This window comes from Aristolochia californica, unplaced genomic scaffold (assembly GCF_029961685.1).
Source record: "Aristolochia californica isolate CCGP_79_NKW_82.1479 unplaced genomic scaffold, dmAriCali1.0.hap1 SCAF_2, whole genome shotgun sequence".
In the NCBI taxonomy this organism is placed as follows: Eukaryota; Viridiplantae; Streptophyta; class Magnoliopsida; order Piperales; family Aristolochiaceae; genus Aristolochia; species Aristolochia californica.
The window spans coordinates 56,196-76,199 of record NW_027181881.1 but is presented as its reverse complement, the minus strand read 5'-3'; the positions used below and the strand labels follow the sequence as shown (position 1 = coordinate 76,199).

Below are 20,004 nucleotides of genomic sequence, written 5' to 3'. Positions count from 1 at the left end.
TCCGATTGAAAACAGCTCGTGCACCCTCCAAGCATCCATACTTAAATACAGGCACTGCATCAAAGAGATTGTGGGCTGCATCTAATCTACCACAGGCTGCGTAGATCAGCAGCAAGCGGTTGCACAAGGAGAGTTCCAACAGCGGGCGGCTCCGCTTCATGTGTTGATGCACCTGCATCCCCTGGACCAGGTCTCCGGATCGGTGCACTCCAGAAGAAGAGAAGCAGACATGTCTTGGGATACGGGGACTCGCAAGCTGTCCATTTGACACAACACGTCAAGCGCGCTCGACCGGCTTCGGCCTCTTTGCTTTGGGGCTGCCGGGGACTGAAGTCGGACTGGTTTAACCTCGAATGGCACTGGTAGAGGGCGGCGGAGATGGGGCAGGGGCAGTCCAATTCAAGACTCTGGTGTATGTGAACACCAGAGTTGCCAGCTCCATCGTTTGTCGGCCATTACTCATATTGGTATTTCATCAAACAGCAGCTATCGGCTCGTAGCACGTGGAAAGAATCATGGTAACACACGGCGCGTTTTCAGCTTCTACGATCGGAGACATGCATCTAGAAGATAGAAGGCGACATCTGGGGTCTCCGACACCTAGCTTTCACGAAAAAAGCGGTGCTTAGTTCCTGCTTCAGAGCCTGAAAGTCTACGCTCGGGACAGGATGGGATGAACTCTCCTAAAGAGTCGACTATCACCATCTATTTCCCGGTCCTTACCGAGAAAAACAGGAAAACACAGTTCTCAAAATGCATCGGTTGTTGATTCCGGTTACTTCACGCTCCCTGCCTAGTAGCATGCGTAGCTTTCGCAAGTATTTATACACATTAGCTGGTTCATGTTCTCTCGCCGCGGCATGCTCGAGTGCTCCATTTTATTAGAGGATCTCCTTCTGACCTGCGTTCTCTCCAAAGTCCTCTGCTTTTCCCTGATTACCGTAATATTCATGTACAAGTTAGAACTGTCCAGCTTGAAATAAAATCTACACGTTCTCTTTCCGTCAAAGACTCGCACTTTCCCATTTCATGTCTACTTCACAGCCGCCCTTCTCCTTTGACACCAGAAGATCATCCTCTGGTGGTCATGTTTTAATGGATACCACCAATAATCCAATAGCTACAGAAGTTTAATACATCAACAGCTCTTATGTTCCAGATTTTGAGCTCTCCAGTTGAAACAGCCTAAAACACCTGCTGCACCCCACTCTAGGCAATTAGAGCTATTAATGCAACTGGCCGAGGAGCAAAGGCCAACCGGGCCAACACATTGGCAGACTACACTATGTTTTAGATTTTAACCCAAGTCTTGTACGTCGAGAAAAAGCGGATACAGTAACGAAAATGTACCTCATAACTTGAGGTCACGGCTGTTACAACACCAAACTCAAATTGACAAACGAAATAGCAGATTATGAATGGCCCTACTTTGATCATTCATTTCCCAAACGACCGAATGGCAGACATGAAGCTAGTACTGGTTAACATCCACGAGAAGGAAAACTGCTCTCTGCTCACTATACAAGCACGGTATCACATCGGGGTAACTAGGAGGTAAATTTTAGTATTTCACGAAGGGCTTTACAGAAGCACTTTACAGAGATCCCTACATAATTGTTCTATCCTCATCCTCGAAATACATCGGTTAAAAAGAGAATCTGACAAATGCCAGTAAGTGCATTTTCGTCACTTGTCAAATTTCAGGTTCTCACAAATGTGGCCAAGTTCAGGTCTGGCCTCCATCCATGCCGTGAAGCCTATTTCCTTTGAAGAGCAATAAAGATAAGACCTGAACGTGATTAAAAAGAAGTAACGCCTGTGACAAATAACATACAAAAACTATCATTATAATATACATAAAACAATAATAACATGGATAGCAAGATTTTCATTCAGGTACACCATGATGGCCTTAACGCCTTTTGTTCTCATGCAGAATGTATTCAACACAAGAGAGAAGAAAAAAAATGCAATTGCAAGCACAATAAGAGGGATATTGCCTACCTTAGGGCTTTGATACCCATATCCATGAGGTACGTTCTATTCTCATCATCACCATCAGAACACTTGTCCAGTTCCTTTTTGTAGCAGAGGATGTCATCTCTCAAATGCCCAGAACCTGCACACCTATTGAACAATAAAAGCAATTGTAACTTCAATCAGAAAGCATTGGAAACTACACTGCAGGAGAATTTACTCGCAGATCCAAACAAGGCAGCATAAAGGTAGTACAGAAACAATGCAACAGAATATCGGGTCAAAGATGCACAGACAGCACATGAAGTGCAAGTGTCTCAGTAGGAAGCATATGAAAAAGCGCATTTCCATGAAATCCAAGCCTGTCTTGTGAGCAGTTAAACAAAAACGAGGCTTTCAACAAAAACAAAGGCCTTGCACATTGTAGTGAAGAATGTTGAGCAGTTATTCAACAAAAACAAAGGCCTTGCACATTGTAGTGAAGAATGTTGAAAGGTTACGAGCCATTACCAATTGGACATCAAAATATATTCAATTAATGATTAAATTTGTAAATTTCAAGCTAACAGGAACATATAACAATGGAGTTAAACAAAATGCTCTAACAATGTTCACGAATGCCAGATTGCTACATTTGACAGGGCTCCCAGACCAATGATTTCTCTGATACTACAAAAAAATGCAGAAAGATTGTAAATATTATTGATTTGATCACTACACTATCAGAATCTATCAATGAATTATGAAACTGAGACTATCTTAGTATATCTTCAAAGTAAACTCAGTATATTAAGCAAAGAAAACAAGCCCATGCATGCCAGAACTAAGTAAATAATCCTGCAATATGTACATTCAATAATCTAGTTCCAGTTTTCTGTTGAGAAACCAATTTACAAACTGAGATAGCAGTTTTCTGTTGAGAAACCAATTTACAAACTGAGATAGCTTTAACAACTAGAAACCATGTTTGACATTTACTTAGTGCCATGAAGTAAAAAGAGGTGAAGAAATTGGTTTTCCTTGATATTTGTTTTATAGAAAAATGGCAGACCTTTCTATGATAAGGTCAACCTCCACTTTGCACTTTGGGCCATTAACAAGCACTCGGGTAAGCCTTAATATGTCCCTGTAGTCACCCTGTTTAAGGGTTTCTTTTTCATCCACTCTGGATGAAATTAAACTGTTGTTGTTGTCTTGTGTTGGAGAGAGACAACCTGACGTGGTCAGTGGCTCTGGATTCTCTGATGCAAACTTCCCATCAGCATTAAGTTTAAGACATGTAATTGCCATTGCATAAGCAGCTCCACCAACTCCTGTGTGTGAAACAAAAAGATAACAACCAGCAGAGCTGCAGAAAAGAGAAAATAAAGCAAGAAAAGATTTCAGCATCTAAGACTAAAGGAAATCATAGGTACACGTTAAAGAAATAAAAAGAAGCACAATTTTTGTATAAGATGAGTCAAATCCTGGATACATACTCTTCTACGAAAGACTGGATAGCATCTACATCTGTGGCCAAAGCTTCTCTTTCCCTTGTTAGTGGTATCCTTCTATACTCTATGTTATACCCTTCATTTTTTATAGCAGCATACACCTCTGCAGGTGTCTTCACATCATCTAATGAGATATTCTCCCAGTATCCTACTACAACAGAATGACTCAATGCTGGATTGAACTCCTCACGATGAAGTAGAATACGACCACCCGACTGGGTTACTTCAGTGACTGTATCTTCTTTCATCCGTGCTTCTATGTGTTCCACCTAAAAAAGAATCCGATAAAAAGGCAGGAGTTTAAAATAAAATAAATCAAATTACCTTCAAAAGAATCAGTGAAAAAAAAATGCTGATGTAGTAGCCTCACCAATGGTCCAGTTATCCCTACATGTTTAAGTGTGTCAACAGGTTGATCCAATTCCCGAAGTACGAAAGGTGTCCCATTGATGTAAACAATGGCCTCCTCTCTCAGGTCAGTTACTATTACCTTTTTAGCATAATTAACCCCTGCCAAAGAATGAGCTCCTAAAAATCCTAACATTTCTTTAGCCCCAGCAATTGTCGGAGTTGCCATGCTATATACAGGGTATTTGTCAACCTGAAAGAACAAAGAAGCTTTAATCCAACAGCCATCATTTATTGTATTCATTGATGTAAAAACAAGGGATTGTGTCTAATAAATGATACCAAGAGTAAAGGTATGATCCTTCATATCTCACTAACATAACAAAATTGTTTTAAGCACCAGTTAAATCAACACAGAAATTACAGAAATGGCTGTATAATCTATGACCTAGCTAACATTCTAATGCTGCAGAGTGTACCTTGTAAACATGTGGTGCACCATGAATCTGAATGTTGCTAGAAGTTCGCTGACCAGGAAAGAAATACATCTTCAGTATGGAACCTTTCCCTAAAACAGAACCATTACGTGTCTTGACTATTGCATCCATTACAGCATCTCCATGCTCAGATTCATGTGGGGCTCTCAGCTCTTCCTGACAAGATCAGTAGTCGTTGGCATTCATGCACTGTTACGATCTAATAGAACAAAAAAATGAAAATTTGTCTTTCATTTTACTTTTGTTGTTTTAATATAATAATTTTTATAGTTTACCTTCTTACATATGCAGTACAGCCAAAAATTCTTCATCCACAAGAAATTTCCTAAAATGAAATTTTGAATGAAAACAAGTATAGACAAGGGAAACATTACTTACAGGGATAGTAAAGAATCGTCCAGGACGCAATCTAATGCTCCATTTCATGGCTTGAACCTCTGGTCTACGATGCAACCAAGTTTTGAAAGTCATCTTAGATTCACCTTGTCCACAGAAACCATCAAATGCAGAACTGCCAAGATAGGCTGCAAATGCAATCAAACGAAAGTAACGTTCCAAGTACTCTGCCCCACGGTTCAATGCAACTCTCCGTACCCTGGGCTCAACATGCTGTTGATTGAATACCTTCCTGTAGTGAAGAACTGCTTCACGTATGTTTTGCATGGCAGAGCACCTGTCAATAACAGCATCTAAGGCTTCACGGCATTCAACTCCATTATCAAACAGTCTTGTTATTTTCCTCAACAACAAAATGTCATTAATCCCAAAGGCAGGGTGTGAAGATTCCTTTGAATTAACAGCTTGCTTTCTTATTGGCAGATCTGCCAATGATATTAGTGGCAAATCAGTAGTACTACCATCAAATTGCCCAGTGGCAGAAGCAGCTTCTTCATCACTTGAAGAGCCATTGCAGTCATCCACTTTTTCATGGGATGACATGTCTCCAACCTGAATTCTTATGGGTCTCCCATTATCAATCCGCAACTTCACAAGGCAAGCTATCACAGTACCTGTAGTGGTTCTTCCCCTACCCATCTGTTGATGAACAACGAATAATAATATCAGAGTTAGCAGTCACTATTTTCCAGTGCATTTATTCAATATTCCTGGATTACAAAGTCATGAAACATAAACCTGTAAAACTACAAAAAAAAAGAGAAAATGAAAAAAGGAAGAGAGAAGATCTGACACTTAATAACTGCTTTCTTGGTTACTGACATTCACATATGCCCCCTTGGGCTGTCGACCTAAATGTCAGATACATGCCTTCTGTTTAAGGAAAACCAACATGTGAAATCCTATCCTCTATTGGAACCTAGCCGTACATCTATTAGGCCCACTCTATCTACTTCCCATCCCTCAGAATTTGTCCGTACGATGTTCAGATAATCTCAACTTAGGCCATGGAGCCTCAACAGTACATCTAGTTTGATGACAATCACTTACACAGTCAAAATGACCGAAGGCAACAAAATAGAAAATTGCTCTTTGTACAAGCTCAGGGCAGTTTGACCAATAATTTTGATACCTAAGATGCCCATGTACTCCCAAACAAAGTTCTGGCACATATATCAGAGAATTTACAAATGTTCTCTGGACTGTTACCAAGGGGTCACACATGGAGCCATCATGTAAGGTAATTTTGAAAATAATTCCAGTGACTTGCATCAGAATTTTCTCGTTTAAGGAAGTAGACAGGCATTATTTCCACTAGGTGAGAGTTAGAAAACACTGGCACAAAATTGCAAAAATTAAACTGTTTTGATATTCAAGATTCACTTTATTGTTTGGACTGCTAGTGTGATGCAGCAAAATATTAAGGACTTTTTTTTTTTAAAGTGAGGGTGAAGTTTCATTAAAATAGGAAGATAAGTACATGTTAGAAAATAGCAGCCTTCATTCTGTTAAACAAGACTAAAAACATGAACCACATTGGAAGGGGACTTCTACAACATGTTGTTGAGGAAGGGGCACCATCTTTTGACAAGAGCTTGAGCCAAAGAGTTTACTTATGAAGGAAAACCGACACCAGTTTACTAATCGAGCAAGATTAGCCAGGAATTGAGGCAGCAAATAACTACTCTTGGCTGCTAGTCTAACATGAAAGACAAATGAATATATCTTCCATGAGAAAAATAATTATAACAAAAAACTCCTGCAACAAATAAAAGAAATACAATAACTGCAACTTGATTTTTACAGAGGGCTTCCTTGACAAACCCAAATTAACAAGTTAATTCTTGTCGAAACTTGAATACCCAGTGACTTACTCATATTTAGAGTAAAATTATAAAACAAAAAGCAAAAATAGTTACAAGCAAAAAACAACTCCCTTCCCAGCATTATTATGGTAACCATTATTCTGCTATTGGCACTCCAACCTAAGAATTTCCAACAGGTACTTAATAAATCTTAGAAATTGAAAAGTATCAGGAAAAGATGGAGCATCTATAAAAATTAATTACTGTCAGACTCTGAAAACATGATACCTGGCAGTTGAAAACAAAAGCGGTATCCTTGGAAGCAGAAGATATATTCAGGGCCAATGTGTCAAAATCAGAGCTTTTGGGTGCTTTACCATCAGTAATGGGAACTCGTGCATACTTAATTGGTAGGCCTTCAACCTCCAAACATCTGTAAACCTCCAAAGGAGTCTGAATAGCTTCAGCAGTCACATGTTCCCATGCGTCAAATATTTCACCATCCTCTGTTTCATGAATTACCATTATAGCACCACCATATCGTTCTGCCTCCCTCAGAATATCTTCTTTCAAGCGAGCTTCCATTCTCTCCACTCTTTCGCGATCAATTCCCTGTTGGTGCAACAGGCATCAGAATAAGAGTAAACCTGCCAAATTGTTGAATAAGCTGAAATAAATAGATAAATCCTAAGAAAGCAAGTTTGCAGTTCAAAATTTGAAGAACAACATAATAACTTTCTTTTAGTACCGTGTATTCAAGCATATTTTTATATGGTCTTTCCACCTCCCGGAGTACAAATGGTTTGCCATTGATATAGATGACAGGCTCTTCTCTCATATTGTGCCAAAAAACTGGGCGCCCACCTATTGCACTGCCTATTCTACGAATAACAGCCCGAATACCATCAACAGTCGGGTTTGCAACACCATATACTGGGAAGCCAGGAACTTCTCTGAAATTGGGTGCACCTTCCACTCTCTCTGGCAATGCAAGGTTCTGACAACCTGGGCAATGGTCACTTTTCAAAACAGTTAGACTTCCCAGAACTTCTCCATTCCTCACGGCAGCTACTATTCCCATCTCATGAGGACGACCATCAGCTGATTCAGCAATTTTCTTTAGTGATGGTTTTAGACTGGCATATCCAAGAGCACCCATTGGGTCCCTCCTCAGCAACCTGTACTAGATAAATCCACAGCAACTTAAATATCAATAAGCACGTTAAACAACAAGACATGGAAATATAACTGAATGCAGAAACATTTAGTTCATATGTTGCAGCTGCAAATGTAGCAATACAAGAGGGAAAACCACTGGTCACCTCTCTTTTCTCAAATATTCTTAGATCTCAATTGATTTAATATTGAGAAACATTACAGTGATAATGACAATTCTTAGGAGGACAATGATTATGACTTGTATATGACTGTTTAATAGCAATTTTCTACAATCAGTAAGGTCGTATTCATTTCATATGTTACAGTTGCAAATGTAGAGATACGAGAAACATCACTGGTGACATTTCTCTTCCCAAGCACACTTGAGGAGGTATGATGCAAGAACTGATCCCAGTTTTATGACTGAATCAACACAAAACTAGAGATTGAATCATACTGTTCCATATGTCCCCACTCAGAGCAGTAGATCCAAGCCCTTCTTCCCCATCCCATCAAAATCCCCAAGGCTGGCCCACTTTTCTGACTGAACCCAACACAAAACCAGAAATCAAACCCTTACTGTTCCACATGCCTCACTCATAGCAGCAGGTCCAAGACCTTCTTCCTCATCCCCTCAAAATCCCCAAGGCTGGCTCAAATAGCCTTGAGATCATCCAACGCTGTTAGTCCCCTCCCTCTTAACCAATTTCTGTCCTGACAAGAGACACCACCATCGAAAGCTACCCTAACTTAAAACATTCCAAAATACATGCAGAGATCCCCCCCCCCCCCCCCCCCCCCCCCCCCCCCCTAAACACACACACACACACACACAAGGCTTTGCCATCCTCGGCTTGCAGACCTACTCACAGCAGCAAGATCAAGCCCCAGTCCAGCAACCCCTAGCTCTCCAGACCAAAGTCTGGATCATGCAGCGGTGCTGGATTAAGTAATTGATACTTATTTGGTTTTGCTAGAAAACTTTTTCCCAAGCAGATTGAGAGACTACGCTATGGCATTCGGAATTGAAAGGCCTCTTGAAAATCTTAATGGCTCTTCCTCTCAAAGCATCCAAGCCCTTCTTCCCATTGAAAGCACTGTTGAAGTATGAATATTGATTCTTGGAATGTCAGAGGCCTCATTCCCAAAGCAGAAGGTCTATTACAAGAGACCTCTAAAGCACACCAAAGCAACAGTGGCTTTCATACAGGAATGGAAGATGGATTCAATGTCTGAGCAAATCATCAGAGAGATTTGGTATAAGCAAAACCAAAAATGGGTTGCTCTGAATGCTGAAGGAACTTCCGTGGGTTTGCTCGTTGTCTGGGACTCATCTCATGATGACTAGGTAAGTCACAGGATTGGGTCTCACTCCATTACTGCCATTCCAAAGCAGATGGCTTCTCCTGGGTGGCCATCCTTGTCTACGGCCCAGCCAGACTATCTCTTCGCCATGAATTTAGGACCAAGCAGCGCTAGCACATTGTCCACTGGCTGCTTCTGATCCTCCTGGGAGGAGACTTTAATGTAATCAGATTTTGCACTGAAAAATCTCTTCCCCTTGCCACCCCAAGTACCATGTATGAGAAGATTCTTCAATTTTACCAGCGATTGCAGCCTAGTTGACATATAACTTCTTGGCCACACAAGTTGGCTTGATCACTTCGCCTTTGATGCTAGCTGCACCTTCCCACGTCCAGCACCAGATTGCACGCCTATTCTGCTAGAAAGTAAGCCAAACCCCTAGGGGCCCTCCTTTTCATTTTGAAGAAATGTGGACGAAGAACAACTCTCTTCTCCCTTGATTTAAAAGTGGCAAAATTGTGAAAGCTTATCTGGTTCAGCTGATTTCACTTTCTTGAAGAAAATTAAGTTTCTAAAACGGAAGATAAAGGAATGGGGAAAAAAAAATCAGCAAACTCAGATAAAAAGGACTCAATCCTAAAGAAAATTCAAGACCTTGATTTAGCCCAAGAAAGTAGAGATCTTCCAAATGAAGAGCTCACAGCCAGAGACTTGCTGAAGGATGACTTTGCAAAAATTATCACCCAAGAAAGACTATTGGAAGTGAACAGGTTCTAATGCCTCAAGAAAGGAGATGCACAGACAGACTCAAGTAAACTATCCTGAGAGACCCAAGACCCCAAATTTATGCTTCAGAAGGATTCCGGATAGCACTGACAGGCTCTGATTCTCCCTTTCACCGGAAAAGAAATTGAACAAGCTCTCAATGCTGTGCCAAGTGACAAAGCCACTGGGCATGATGGATTCAAGCCAGACTTCTACAAAAAGTGTTGGCCCTTCCTTAAAAAGTAACATTCTGAAGATTTCTTTGAATTTCATGACCATGGCGTATCAGCTAAATCTTTGGGGGCCTCCTTCATTGCTCTTCATCCACAAAAGGATGGAGACACGACTCCTGCTGAATTCAGACCAATCAGCCTGGTTACTAGTGCCTACATGCTCATTGCATAAATATTAGCCTTAAGACTCAAGAAGGCCATGCCGTATGTGATAAGCAAACATCAAAGTCCTTCCATAAGTAGGAGGAAAGTCCTGGAATCCACCTTAATTGCCCATGAATTGATTGTTTCCTAATGAAAAGTGGCTCTGAGGGTTTGCTCATAAACCTAGACTAGGGTAAGGCCTTCAAACGGGTGTATTAGGGATTTTTTTAACTTCATTATGGAAAAAATGGGCTTCAATGATAAATAGAGGGGCTGGTTATCAAGCCGCATATCATCTTCAAGTTTCTCTCTCATTCTAAACAGTACTTCTAAAAGTTATTTTACTCTCTTCTTCTTTTCAATCTGGTGGAGGAGGCTCTCTGCTCCCTCTTCCATATTGGACAGAATCATGGCTGGATTTCAAGATTCAGCCCCAACTCCTCATCTCTTGAAGTGCCTCTGCAATTCGCTGATGACACAATGTGCTTTTGCTCTACCACCAAGGGCCAAGTAATCAGTATCAAAGCAATGCTGCAACTATTTGAAAAAAGGTAAATTGGAGCAAGTCTGAACTTTTAGGGATAAACTCCAACAATGAAACAGATCAGAATCTTGCTCAGATCCTGGGTCACAGAATCATTGAGCTTCCTAGTTCACTCTTGCTGGATTGCCTAATTACTTCCTTTCCCTTACTCCTTGCCCAGCGACTATTATCTCAAAATTAACAGCAATTGAAAGAAAATTCGTGTGCGTGTGTGTGTCTTGGGGGGGGGGGGGGGGGGGGGGGGGACGACGACAACAAATTCAGATATCCCCTTTCCCCAAGTCAGATGGGACATGTTAATCAAAAGCAAAAAAGGTGGCGTTGGAATAAACCAATTAAAAACTGATGAACCAAGCTTTCCTCTATGCTTCGGAAATAGAGTCTAAGTGGAGGAAATTGGTATCTGGAAAATACAACTATACTTTGAATTCCTGACTCCCTACAGCCACTAATCTTTCAAGATCATCCCACCTCTGGAGATCAACAATGGGGCTTTCCATCCTCTCTACCAAATTCTGGGGCAGATCATCCTGCAGCATTAGTGAGAAAACTAAAGGATCCAGCCAGGTAATTCACTTCATCTGGATTACAATACTCGAAAGAGTGCTAATTTGTGATTAACTTGCAAAAAGAGGTCAGCAAATCATCAACTCCTGCAAGCTTTGTAATAATGCTGAGGAAATAACCAATGACATCTTCCTCCACTGACCTTTCTCGATTTAAGTTTGGGAAGCTAATCCTGAAAAAGTTCGGGGTTCAAACATGTTTCCCTGACACACTGGCCAGTTTCTTCTCTTTGGACATTTGCAGTCCCTTCTCCAAAATGGGCAATTCTCTCTGGAAGTTCTCCTTGGCAGCAGTTATGTGGTACATCTGGAAAGAGTGCAATTACTGCACATTCAACAGAAAAAGGCACATGCAGAAAGAGTGCAATTACCACATGTTCAATAGAAAAAGCAGCAATATAGGAGTCATTAAAAAGATTATTCAGTCCGCTTTATCTTGGGCCCATGCCTTTGGCACTCTTCCTTTCATCACCAGCCCTTAATCAGAAGAAACTAACAGCAATTTGTCAACAGACCCTGCCCCCCAACCCTCCCCCTCCACTGGTCCCAGGATAGAAATTAAACATCAATGGCAGCTCTATTTGGAAATCCAGGTCCGGAGGGGTTAGGCGGTGTAGTCCATGATCACTGGCACAGCCAGTACATGGGATGCTGTCTAAGCTGAAATCTCCATTCTCCTTACTGGAATCAGACTCTACTCTCAAGGATTCTCCTCCCTAGTGATTATTGAGGGTAATTCCTCCCTTGTTATTGGTTGGTTATCTAAAGTCTCCCCTCCCCCGTGGAGGCTTGGCCACATCTATGATGAAATTTTCAAGCATCAGTTCCTTACTAGAAGATAAAGTGGCAGCACACACTTATATCTGCTAATTTTATTTCTGATAGTCTAGCTAAAGATGGTGTCTCAAAGAATCATGTAATTGCTGGGATTCCATTTCCCCTTGTGGGTTGAGATCCTCCCTTCCTTTTGTATTGCTCTCATTCCTTGACCACAAATTGAATCAATCACCATTTAAAAAAAAAAAGTTTGAGATTTACTATCAAGCAACACTGTAACGAAATATAACAGTGAAGTGACATCTGAAATAATAAAAACTTAACCAAATGAAATGATAATATTGATCAAAGTCTTTTGCAGACAGTAATAAGTTTACAGCCCCTTCCCACTTTTCCAATTTTGTTTTTTTAAAAGAAGCCTAAAGTTTTGCAGCACTTGTACAGTATGCAAGTTTGCGTTGTATATTTATTTATCTACCTGCGAAGTATACTATAAAGTTCAGGCCTTGCTCTCATCCAGTCAGCAAAACTGCTCTGTCCTGAACACATAGGATTAAGAGCCGCTCTCTCTGTGTGGATAAATACAGCAAAACAGATAAGAAAGTAGTAGCGTTCTAAGTACTCCACGAAAAAAGAAAGGGAAGCCTCCCTCTTCATCTCATCTGCTTGACGCAGGATACTATTACGATAAGTAGCAATTGCTTCTCGCAGATTCTGTTGAAAACATCCAAGAGAAGAAAAATGTAGTTTAGTGATGCTAATTTCATATAATTTTAGTACAGTGAAATGTAAGGGCACACAGTGTGGGATATTAAATGGCTTCAAATAAAACTAGACATAATTCAGAGAGAGAGAGAGAGAGAGAGAGAGACAGAACCTGCATCGAGGCACACTTGTCAATAACTTTATCAACTTGCCTTTTACCCTCTACTCCTCCCTGAAAAGTTAGAGGAGTCAATCAAACAGATAGCTCTAACAATTTTTGCAGCACCACTTGATAAGAATAGAATCAGATACCTCAAGCACTCGAATCAGGCTTCTTATTACAGCATATTCTCCTCTGCGGATTGCCTCTTCAGTGTTCGGTGTATTATCAGTAACATCAGCACCAGAATCAAAAACTTTTCCAATTGAGTTTGTCCTTGGAATACCTATTTAATCGGTACTCTATCAATTTGAGAGTATCGATTTCATAATGTAACTAACTAAAATAAACACAAGAACAGCTTTCAGTATTTGGGTTAACAAATGTTACTTGATGTGATTACCTGATGCTCCAATACGATTAAGGTAAACTAATGTAGCAATCACCATCCCAGTGGTAGTTCGGCCCCGACCCATTTGACAGTTGAAAATTATATCTGTGTTTATATCAGCCCGTGAAATTCTATGGACCTGAAACACGAATTAGGAAATAAGTTAATCAGTGAAAAACAGTTTACACATATAGGATCACTAATACGTTTCCAAAAGTTAGATCATTCATATACAATCACCAAGCATAAAATATTCAACATGTCATAAGACTCAAAGTATCTTACTATGTGTGTTTATTAATCAGGGTGGCTTCTCATGTTCTTGGGATATAACAGATGATTGCAGGTGGGCTTTGTAAACCTGCACTAGCGCCCATAACTGAACTATGAAACAACAACGAAAAGAGAAACAAGCATAATATTAAGAGAATGGTCAACATATTAACAAGTCCCTATGTCTGTATTCAATCATGAACATAAACAAAAACAAGGTTGGACATTTGGACATTTTTAGTAAATATCTCTAATTTTCTTTGTTTATTCCACTCTGCGAAATTGGGCACAAATGCCGAGATTCTTTACCTCAATGCCTCAATATCTCAATGTCTAAGCTCAAAATTCAAGTGACACTCATAAAAACTCTCTTGACTCCTCTTACAGCTTATTTATGCTTCAACCTACCTAGACACAGTGAATTCCTCTTTGCATGTAATGGTATATTAGCTGACATACAAAAAGATGAGTTACTAACCAGAAGATCAAAGTCACGTTCCTTAGGTGATTTCTCATCGGTAATAGGAACACGTTCATAGTCAACAAGGTACCCCTCTAGCTGAAGCTCTTCATAAACCTAAAAACAATTAATAAATGTGAATGACCAAGCTAAGAAATGAGATATAATGGAAGCAACAACAACCATCGAACATTGGTTGATAAGACCACCAGCAAGTATACCTCCAGAGGAGTCGTAACGGAATCATGTGTCACCAGTTCCCATTGATCCACCATCTGACCATCTGGCAGTTCATCAGTTACAAGGATCTTATTTCCATATCTGCTAAGTCAGATGTGAAAAGGAAATATGCTATCATACATGCAAGCAAAACAACTTAGAGATATCTTATCCCCTTATCAGCTAAAATAAAATAAGAGAAATCCTAAACTTGGAAGCCTAAAGCTTCTCATTTGAAAGAGAATGACACCTCAAAACTATACCTTGCAGCTTCCTGAATAATGTCTTCTTTCAAACGAGCTTCCATCTGTTCAACCCTAGCCCTGTTGATTCCCTAGTTGGATATGGAAAATCAATCAAAGAACTGAGTCAAAGGAACAAAGTCATGTGGAAATCGCAAACTACAGAAAAGCAAAAAATTAGTACAAGACAAATGCTTGAGAATCTAATAACCTTGACATATACAGGTGAAACTTGTCAAGAAAATAAAACTCCATCTAGAAGTTGTCAAAAGACATGAATAAATCTGGTCTTCTAATTTGTTCAAGTTTGATCACTCTCATTAATCTACTGATTTAATGAGCACCTCCTTTTCTAGAAGTATGAGTGTTGCATTGTCGGCTTCTTCCTTTTGAAGTATAGGTGCAGCTATCTTTGTGTTCCTCCAGTATTTTCTTCAACGTATCATCTTTTATTGTTTCATCTCTTCGGAGGAATGCCTATAAACCCACTACCTACAAAGTACAAGAATGCGCTCAACATCCTGCGTGAGTCAAGTCGTTTTATTCACCCAATTTGCATTCTTTTCCTGAGCTACCTTTAAACAGTGAGAAGTCTCTTTTTCATGCCTAAAATTAGGCTTTTTTTTGCCTTTGAAATTGAGTGGAATTTTTCAGACTTTGACCGTTTTGATTGCTATATGGAATTTTGTCATATGACTAGTGATTTTCTTATCCCATATTTGTTTTGTCCAAGCTAGGTCCTTATGTCCTTTTCTATCCTCGGCTTGAGGAGGTGAAGTAGAAGAAGAAATACAAAAAAAAAAAAAACAATTTTATTTTATGAGACCAGAATAGTCAAGTAAGGGGGAGAACAAAAGATTATGGAAGAGTCTTACATGATGCTCACAGGAAGAAGTCTAAAAGAAGGAGAATTAATATAGTGGAGTCTAACAGGAGTCTCATGGGAGGAAGATCCACAGGACTATCTCAGATATAAGGTGTTTTAGTTATTTTAGTTATCTTTATTTGTTATTTCGTTTGATTATACTTAAGAAGTACTATCATGGGTGTAACTAGGACTTGGATAGGTTAATTTCATTATGATTCTATTTATTTCCTCTATTATAATAGAAGCCCAGTGTACTCAAATTAAACAAGTCAATGAATTATTTCTCTTTTTCAAAAATTCAACAAAGACAATGAGAAGTAAGACTCCTTTAAGAGGGCCTCAGAGAGTGAAAATGAGAGTAACAAGAGCACATGAATGAATGACTAGCATATTTTATGGTGTATGATTGTTATCTTTTGTGAGGGCCACGATCGTTGATATTGTTCATTACGCTCCTTGGTTATCTTGGGGTATTTTGTTGACCTCCAGGTTATCATTTCTGGAGGGTTGCAATATTTTGCATTGCTCATTACTATCTTATCGATCATTTCTGGGTTTAGTTTTATCAAAAGGATGATAAGACATTTTCTTTTTGAGTTACATGATGCAAGGAAGCCTGGAGAGAGAATGACACTTTTTTTTAGTTTGAAGGACACCTGTAATGTTCAGAATGATTCTTATCCTTTTTATCCAGGTTGATTTGCTATACTATATTTCCTTTTCTTGGGGATGTTGTATTTACAACTATGCAATTTATTATTTTTCCTTTGGCTTTGCTACCTTCCTTTTTGAGCTAGTAATGCTTTTGTAATATTGTTTCTCCCTTCTCTCAATGGAATTCTCATTATTCTCAAAAAGAAAAAGCTAGATTAAAGAGCTAAGAAGACAGATTATGTCTGGCTCAACATGCCACACTTGTCAAATCTTTACCTTTCTCTGAATTATCAAATAGAGGTAAAAATATTGCTGCAATGGAGTAAAAATCTTGAAAGAAGGCAGCAGCCAGCTTTAGCTTAACTCTAACCTCCAAGGTTGGCTACACGCAACTTTTTCACTCTTTAGAAATGTTATGATATTTATATATTGCCACATACTCCATTATACATCCAATACTATTTCTCCATCTACCACAAAAATGAAAACATTAAAAAAAAGATAATAAACTGCGGACACATAGTAAAAACAAAAGGTTTAGAAAAGGAAAAATAAAACTCAAGATGTAAATATATAGGTTCATTAAGGGGTTGGTGCAAATCATTATATTGACATGAGCTCCATAAATATATGTGTATACTGGCACATATATAAACTTGCTTTCATGATAAATGGGATAACAAAGAAAGTTTATAATCAACCAACCGTATACTCAAGATTAGAGAATGGCCTCTCGACGTCACGCAGAACAAATGGTCGACCATTAATGTAGACAACCTATTTAGTCCATGAAGTAGAAGTACAAATAAATGAGGATGAAGATCCAAATTCCAAATTCAGTACTTTTTGTACTTACCAAGTTAGGTATGACAAATGAAAATTGACAAAAGAAAATCAACTGGAGAATCCAGATTACATCCAAGAGAACAATAAAAAACTTACAGGTTCTTCGCGAAGGTTATGCCAAAGGACACGCTTATGCTTTCCATTTCTTTGAGCTCCAATGTGATTAAGTACATTTCTGATTCCCTCGATGGTGGGTATGGCAACACCATGAACACTCAAAGACCCCGCCTGGTAAAAGTTACAGGAAATAAAATCCAAAGGAACTTGAAAGTAAGTTGATGGTCTGACCATACGGCAACTTCATGGCCACCTAAAGATTTCAAGTATAAGTTCTACTTGCACCTAGTAAGCACAGAAAAATATGCATTTAACGTGACAGAACATGTAATGCGGCATGTCGAAGCATATGATTCTTAACGCTTATTCTAAAGCCTGAAGAGCCAGAAAAAATTGAGAAATAACAATGCCCTCTGCTTATCTTTTCACTAGTAGAAACAGGAAATGAATTGAGAGTATTGGTCGAGAGAACAGTGAAATGAAATGGCACGTGACGAAATGCGAGAGCCTGCGTTCTCAGATATATTGCCCAGGATGGACGAAACGTTATTGCATGTCCAGTCGTTGGGGTTTATAACAAAAGCTTGTGAAATAATGAGTGAAGAAATGTAACGAATCCTTTAGCTAGATGACGCACCAGTGGAATCCGAAGGCGAGAACCAGTAAAGGATTACTAACACAAAAAAGAAATTAGACACGGAATAGGGGAACGGTTCAGGCAAGACTTCCATTATATGAGAAGACATATAATTATATAATTAAATTGGATGAAGAGAAAAAAAATTAGGCAAAGAGGTAAAAAAAGACAAGTGGTGTGGCTAACCTGCCTGTAGTTAGGAGCCCCTTCGATTTGAGGAGTCAATCTTTTGTTCTGGCAACCTGGGAAATGGTCACTCTTGAGAATGGTTTTCTTGCCGAGAACGGATCCCCCTCTGAAGTTCATGACATGCTCAGGGTCTTTCGACATCGTCATCGTCGCCAATTCACAAGAAACAAACTGACTAGCTGACTGATTTACGTAGATTTAATTTACAGATAATACTATCTAATATACTTTCGTTACTGCTATAACAAGTACTTGTATATAGCATTAAGTAGGTGGAGGAGAGAAAGAGAGAAGGGAAAGTAATTAAGGATTTGGAGGAGGGGATCGAGGAAGAAGATGAGCAGAGATACGGAGATTTGGATGGCGTGGGGATAAGACTTCAGAGAAAATGAATGGAGGAATAAGAATTCATTCCGACTTGGACAGCAACGGAGCAGCTTTATAGCTGCGGGTGTGGATCTCCACCAACACAAAGGGCATTTTCCATTGAAACGCGTATGGGATCTGGATGATTCGATTTCCCACTTTTGGAATTTATTTTTTTATCTAGTGATAATTTTATCGTAAGTTATTATGTTGACGATTGTGACGTAGAGGCGTAGAGAACTGAGAGATAGAAAGAAAGAGCGATAGCCGCCAATCCTTCGGCCACAGCACGGCTTGAAACCAAAGCTGCTTTTGTCTGTCTGACTTGTCCACTTCCTTTTCCCGGAGTCTGACCTTCCTCTCCCCTCTCCCTCTCCCTCTCCCCCTTCCCCTCCATCTTTACTGTCTCCGTCGTTAATTTGGTTTCTTATCACCTACCAGAAAAGAAAAAATAATTCATTTCTTAGAGAGTCAGAAAACAAGGTAAAACGAAAACGAATACAAAACCAGATACATCATACATTCGGTGGTAAGGAGAGTATAACACAAGAGATCTTCTTCTCACATCTACTGACAGTTTCCGGTATGAACGGCCCCTCCAAAGCCTTCGCGCGTGTCGCCTCTGGAGTCTGATTCAATCAGGGATTCATTCTATGCAGTAAGCAGATGGCCCTTGGTTTTTTGTTTCATATTCTTCCGTGTCGTGCCTTGTTCGTGAGATCGAATCGCGCACACAAAAGATATCTACGATATCTTTATTATTGCTATTAGGGAGGAATTAAAAAATACAACCAATCTGAAACTGAGAAGCATGAGAGATAAGTCATCAGAGTGACAGGAGAAGAAAAAAAAATTGAATAGATAAGAGTTGAATCAGGATTCACGAGTTAGGAGTCGCAATCGAAGGGGGGAATAGACGGCCCGTGGGTCTCTTGTCCTTCTGATGTGGCCATCGACACCTTTGTTTAACTTTTTAGTATCCACTAATCCTCATGGGTCAAGCAAGAGACTAATTATAACGTATGTGTTGCACGTGCTCATTTTCGGGTCCTTAAAAGGGCAACGGACAGACGCAAGGTGCCTCTGCGGACTGCGAGCATCTAGGGATATTTTTTCTTTCTTACGATGGAAAACTAGGGCTTTTCCACGGTTTGGAATGGTTTTCAATTTTCGTCTGGGAAGTGACAAAAGACCTTTCATATAAGATTTGGAGAGCTCCATGTGCATGAGCAAGCCGGAATCTGACAGGTCCACTCTGAAGTTTTCTTTATTTTAGATCAAATTTTTTCATCTTTTTGTTCGTATATATAATCGCAATCCACTTTCTCCCAGAGTTTAACAATACTACATAGATTCTTTATTTTCATTAAGTATGTTCTCTAATTTAACGAAAACATTTTGGTTATGGACTCGAAAAGTTAGTCCAACAAATATGTCGAGTACTACTTGCGGATGGGAAAATCCTTGTTCGTTTTTTCTTATGTCAAACTTTATTCACACGCAACGCAACAATACTGCGACTTGCGCAAAACCGCACCTTTGATGTGGGATGCAGCGAAGTTGACCGAAAGACATCATCATCGTTTTGGATAGGGTCGACCAACACCACCACTATGTGGGGATGGTTGTCCCATTTTCTAAGTAGAGAACCAAGGAGGGGACAGGAGGGCAAGGGTTTTCTCAGGCAGGCGCAGCAGGGATAGGACGGGGATAAAAAAACAACGTCCGGACTCGACCCAATCTGTTGCGATCTCTTAGGAAGACAGAAACAAAAGAGATTTTTGCTTCTTCTCCTTGGGAAAACCACAGAAAACAGTCAATGAGTTTAACAAATAAATTGCTATCTGAGATACGAGTGAAAGAAAAAATTATACCAGAACTTCAGTCAGTTTATGCTCCCTTCCACCCACTCTCTGTTCATTGTTTGTG

The 20,004-nt window shown here is 39.7% G+C and overlaps 1 protein-coding gene across 2 annotated transcripts; it reads right to left on the bottom strand.

Annotated features, from left to right (window-relative positions):
- Positions 1-1,429: 1,429 nt before the first annotated feature.
- On the bottom strand, positions 1,430-18,390 carry LOC137956615 (uncharacterized). 2 transcript variants are annotated; one of them, XM_068804173.1, is made up of 19 exons: positions 17,707-18,390; positions 16,923-17,054; positions 16,686-16,757; positions 14,480-14,550; positions 14,219-14,318; positions 14,016-14,114; positions 13,277-13,403; positions 13,026-13,159; positions 12,886-12,945; positions 12,487-12,722; positions 7,265-7,694; positions 6,805-7,128; positions 4,694-5,350; positions 4,298-4,471; positions 3,841-4,071; positions 3,456-3,739; positions 3,029-3,325; positions 2,005-2,127; positions 1,430-1,816 (listed from the first exon to the last, which is right to left on the bottom strand). In XM_068804173.1, exons 1-19 carry the CDS (start codon positions 17,854-17,856, stop codon positions 1,687-1,689), a joined length of 3,831 nt encoding a protein of 1,276 aa, XP_068660274.1. In that variant the 5' UTR covers positions 17,857-18,390; the 3' UTR covers positions 1,430-1,686. The 2 variants fall into 2 exon arrangements, with proteins under 2 accessions (XP_068660274.1, XP_068660275.1); XM_068804174.1 differs by lacking the exons at positions 16,923-17,054; positions 17,707-18,390 and having other exon boundaries at positions 14,219-14,280; positions 16,686-16,700.
- Between the last annotated feature and the right edge of the window lie 1,614 nt (positions 18,391-20,004).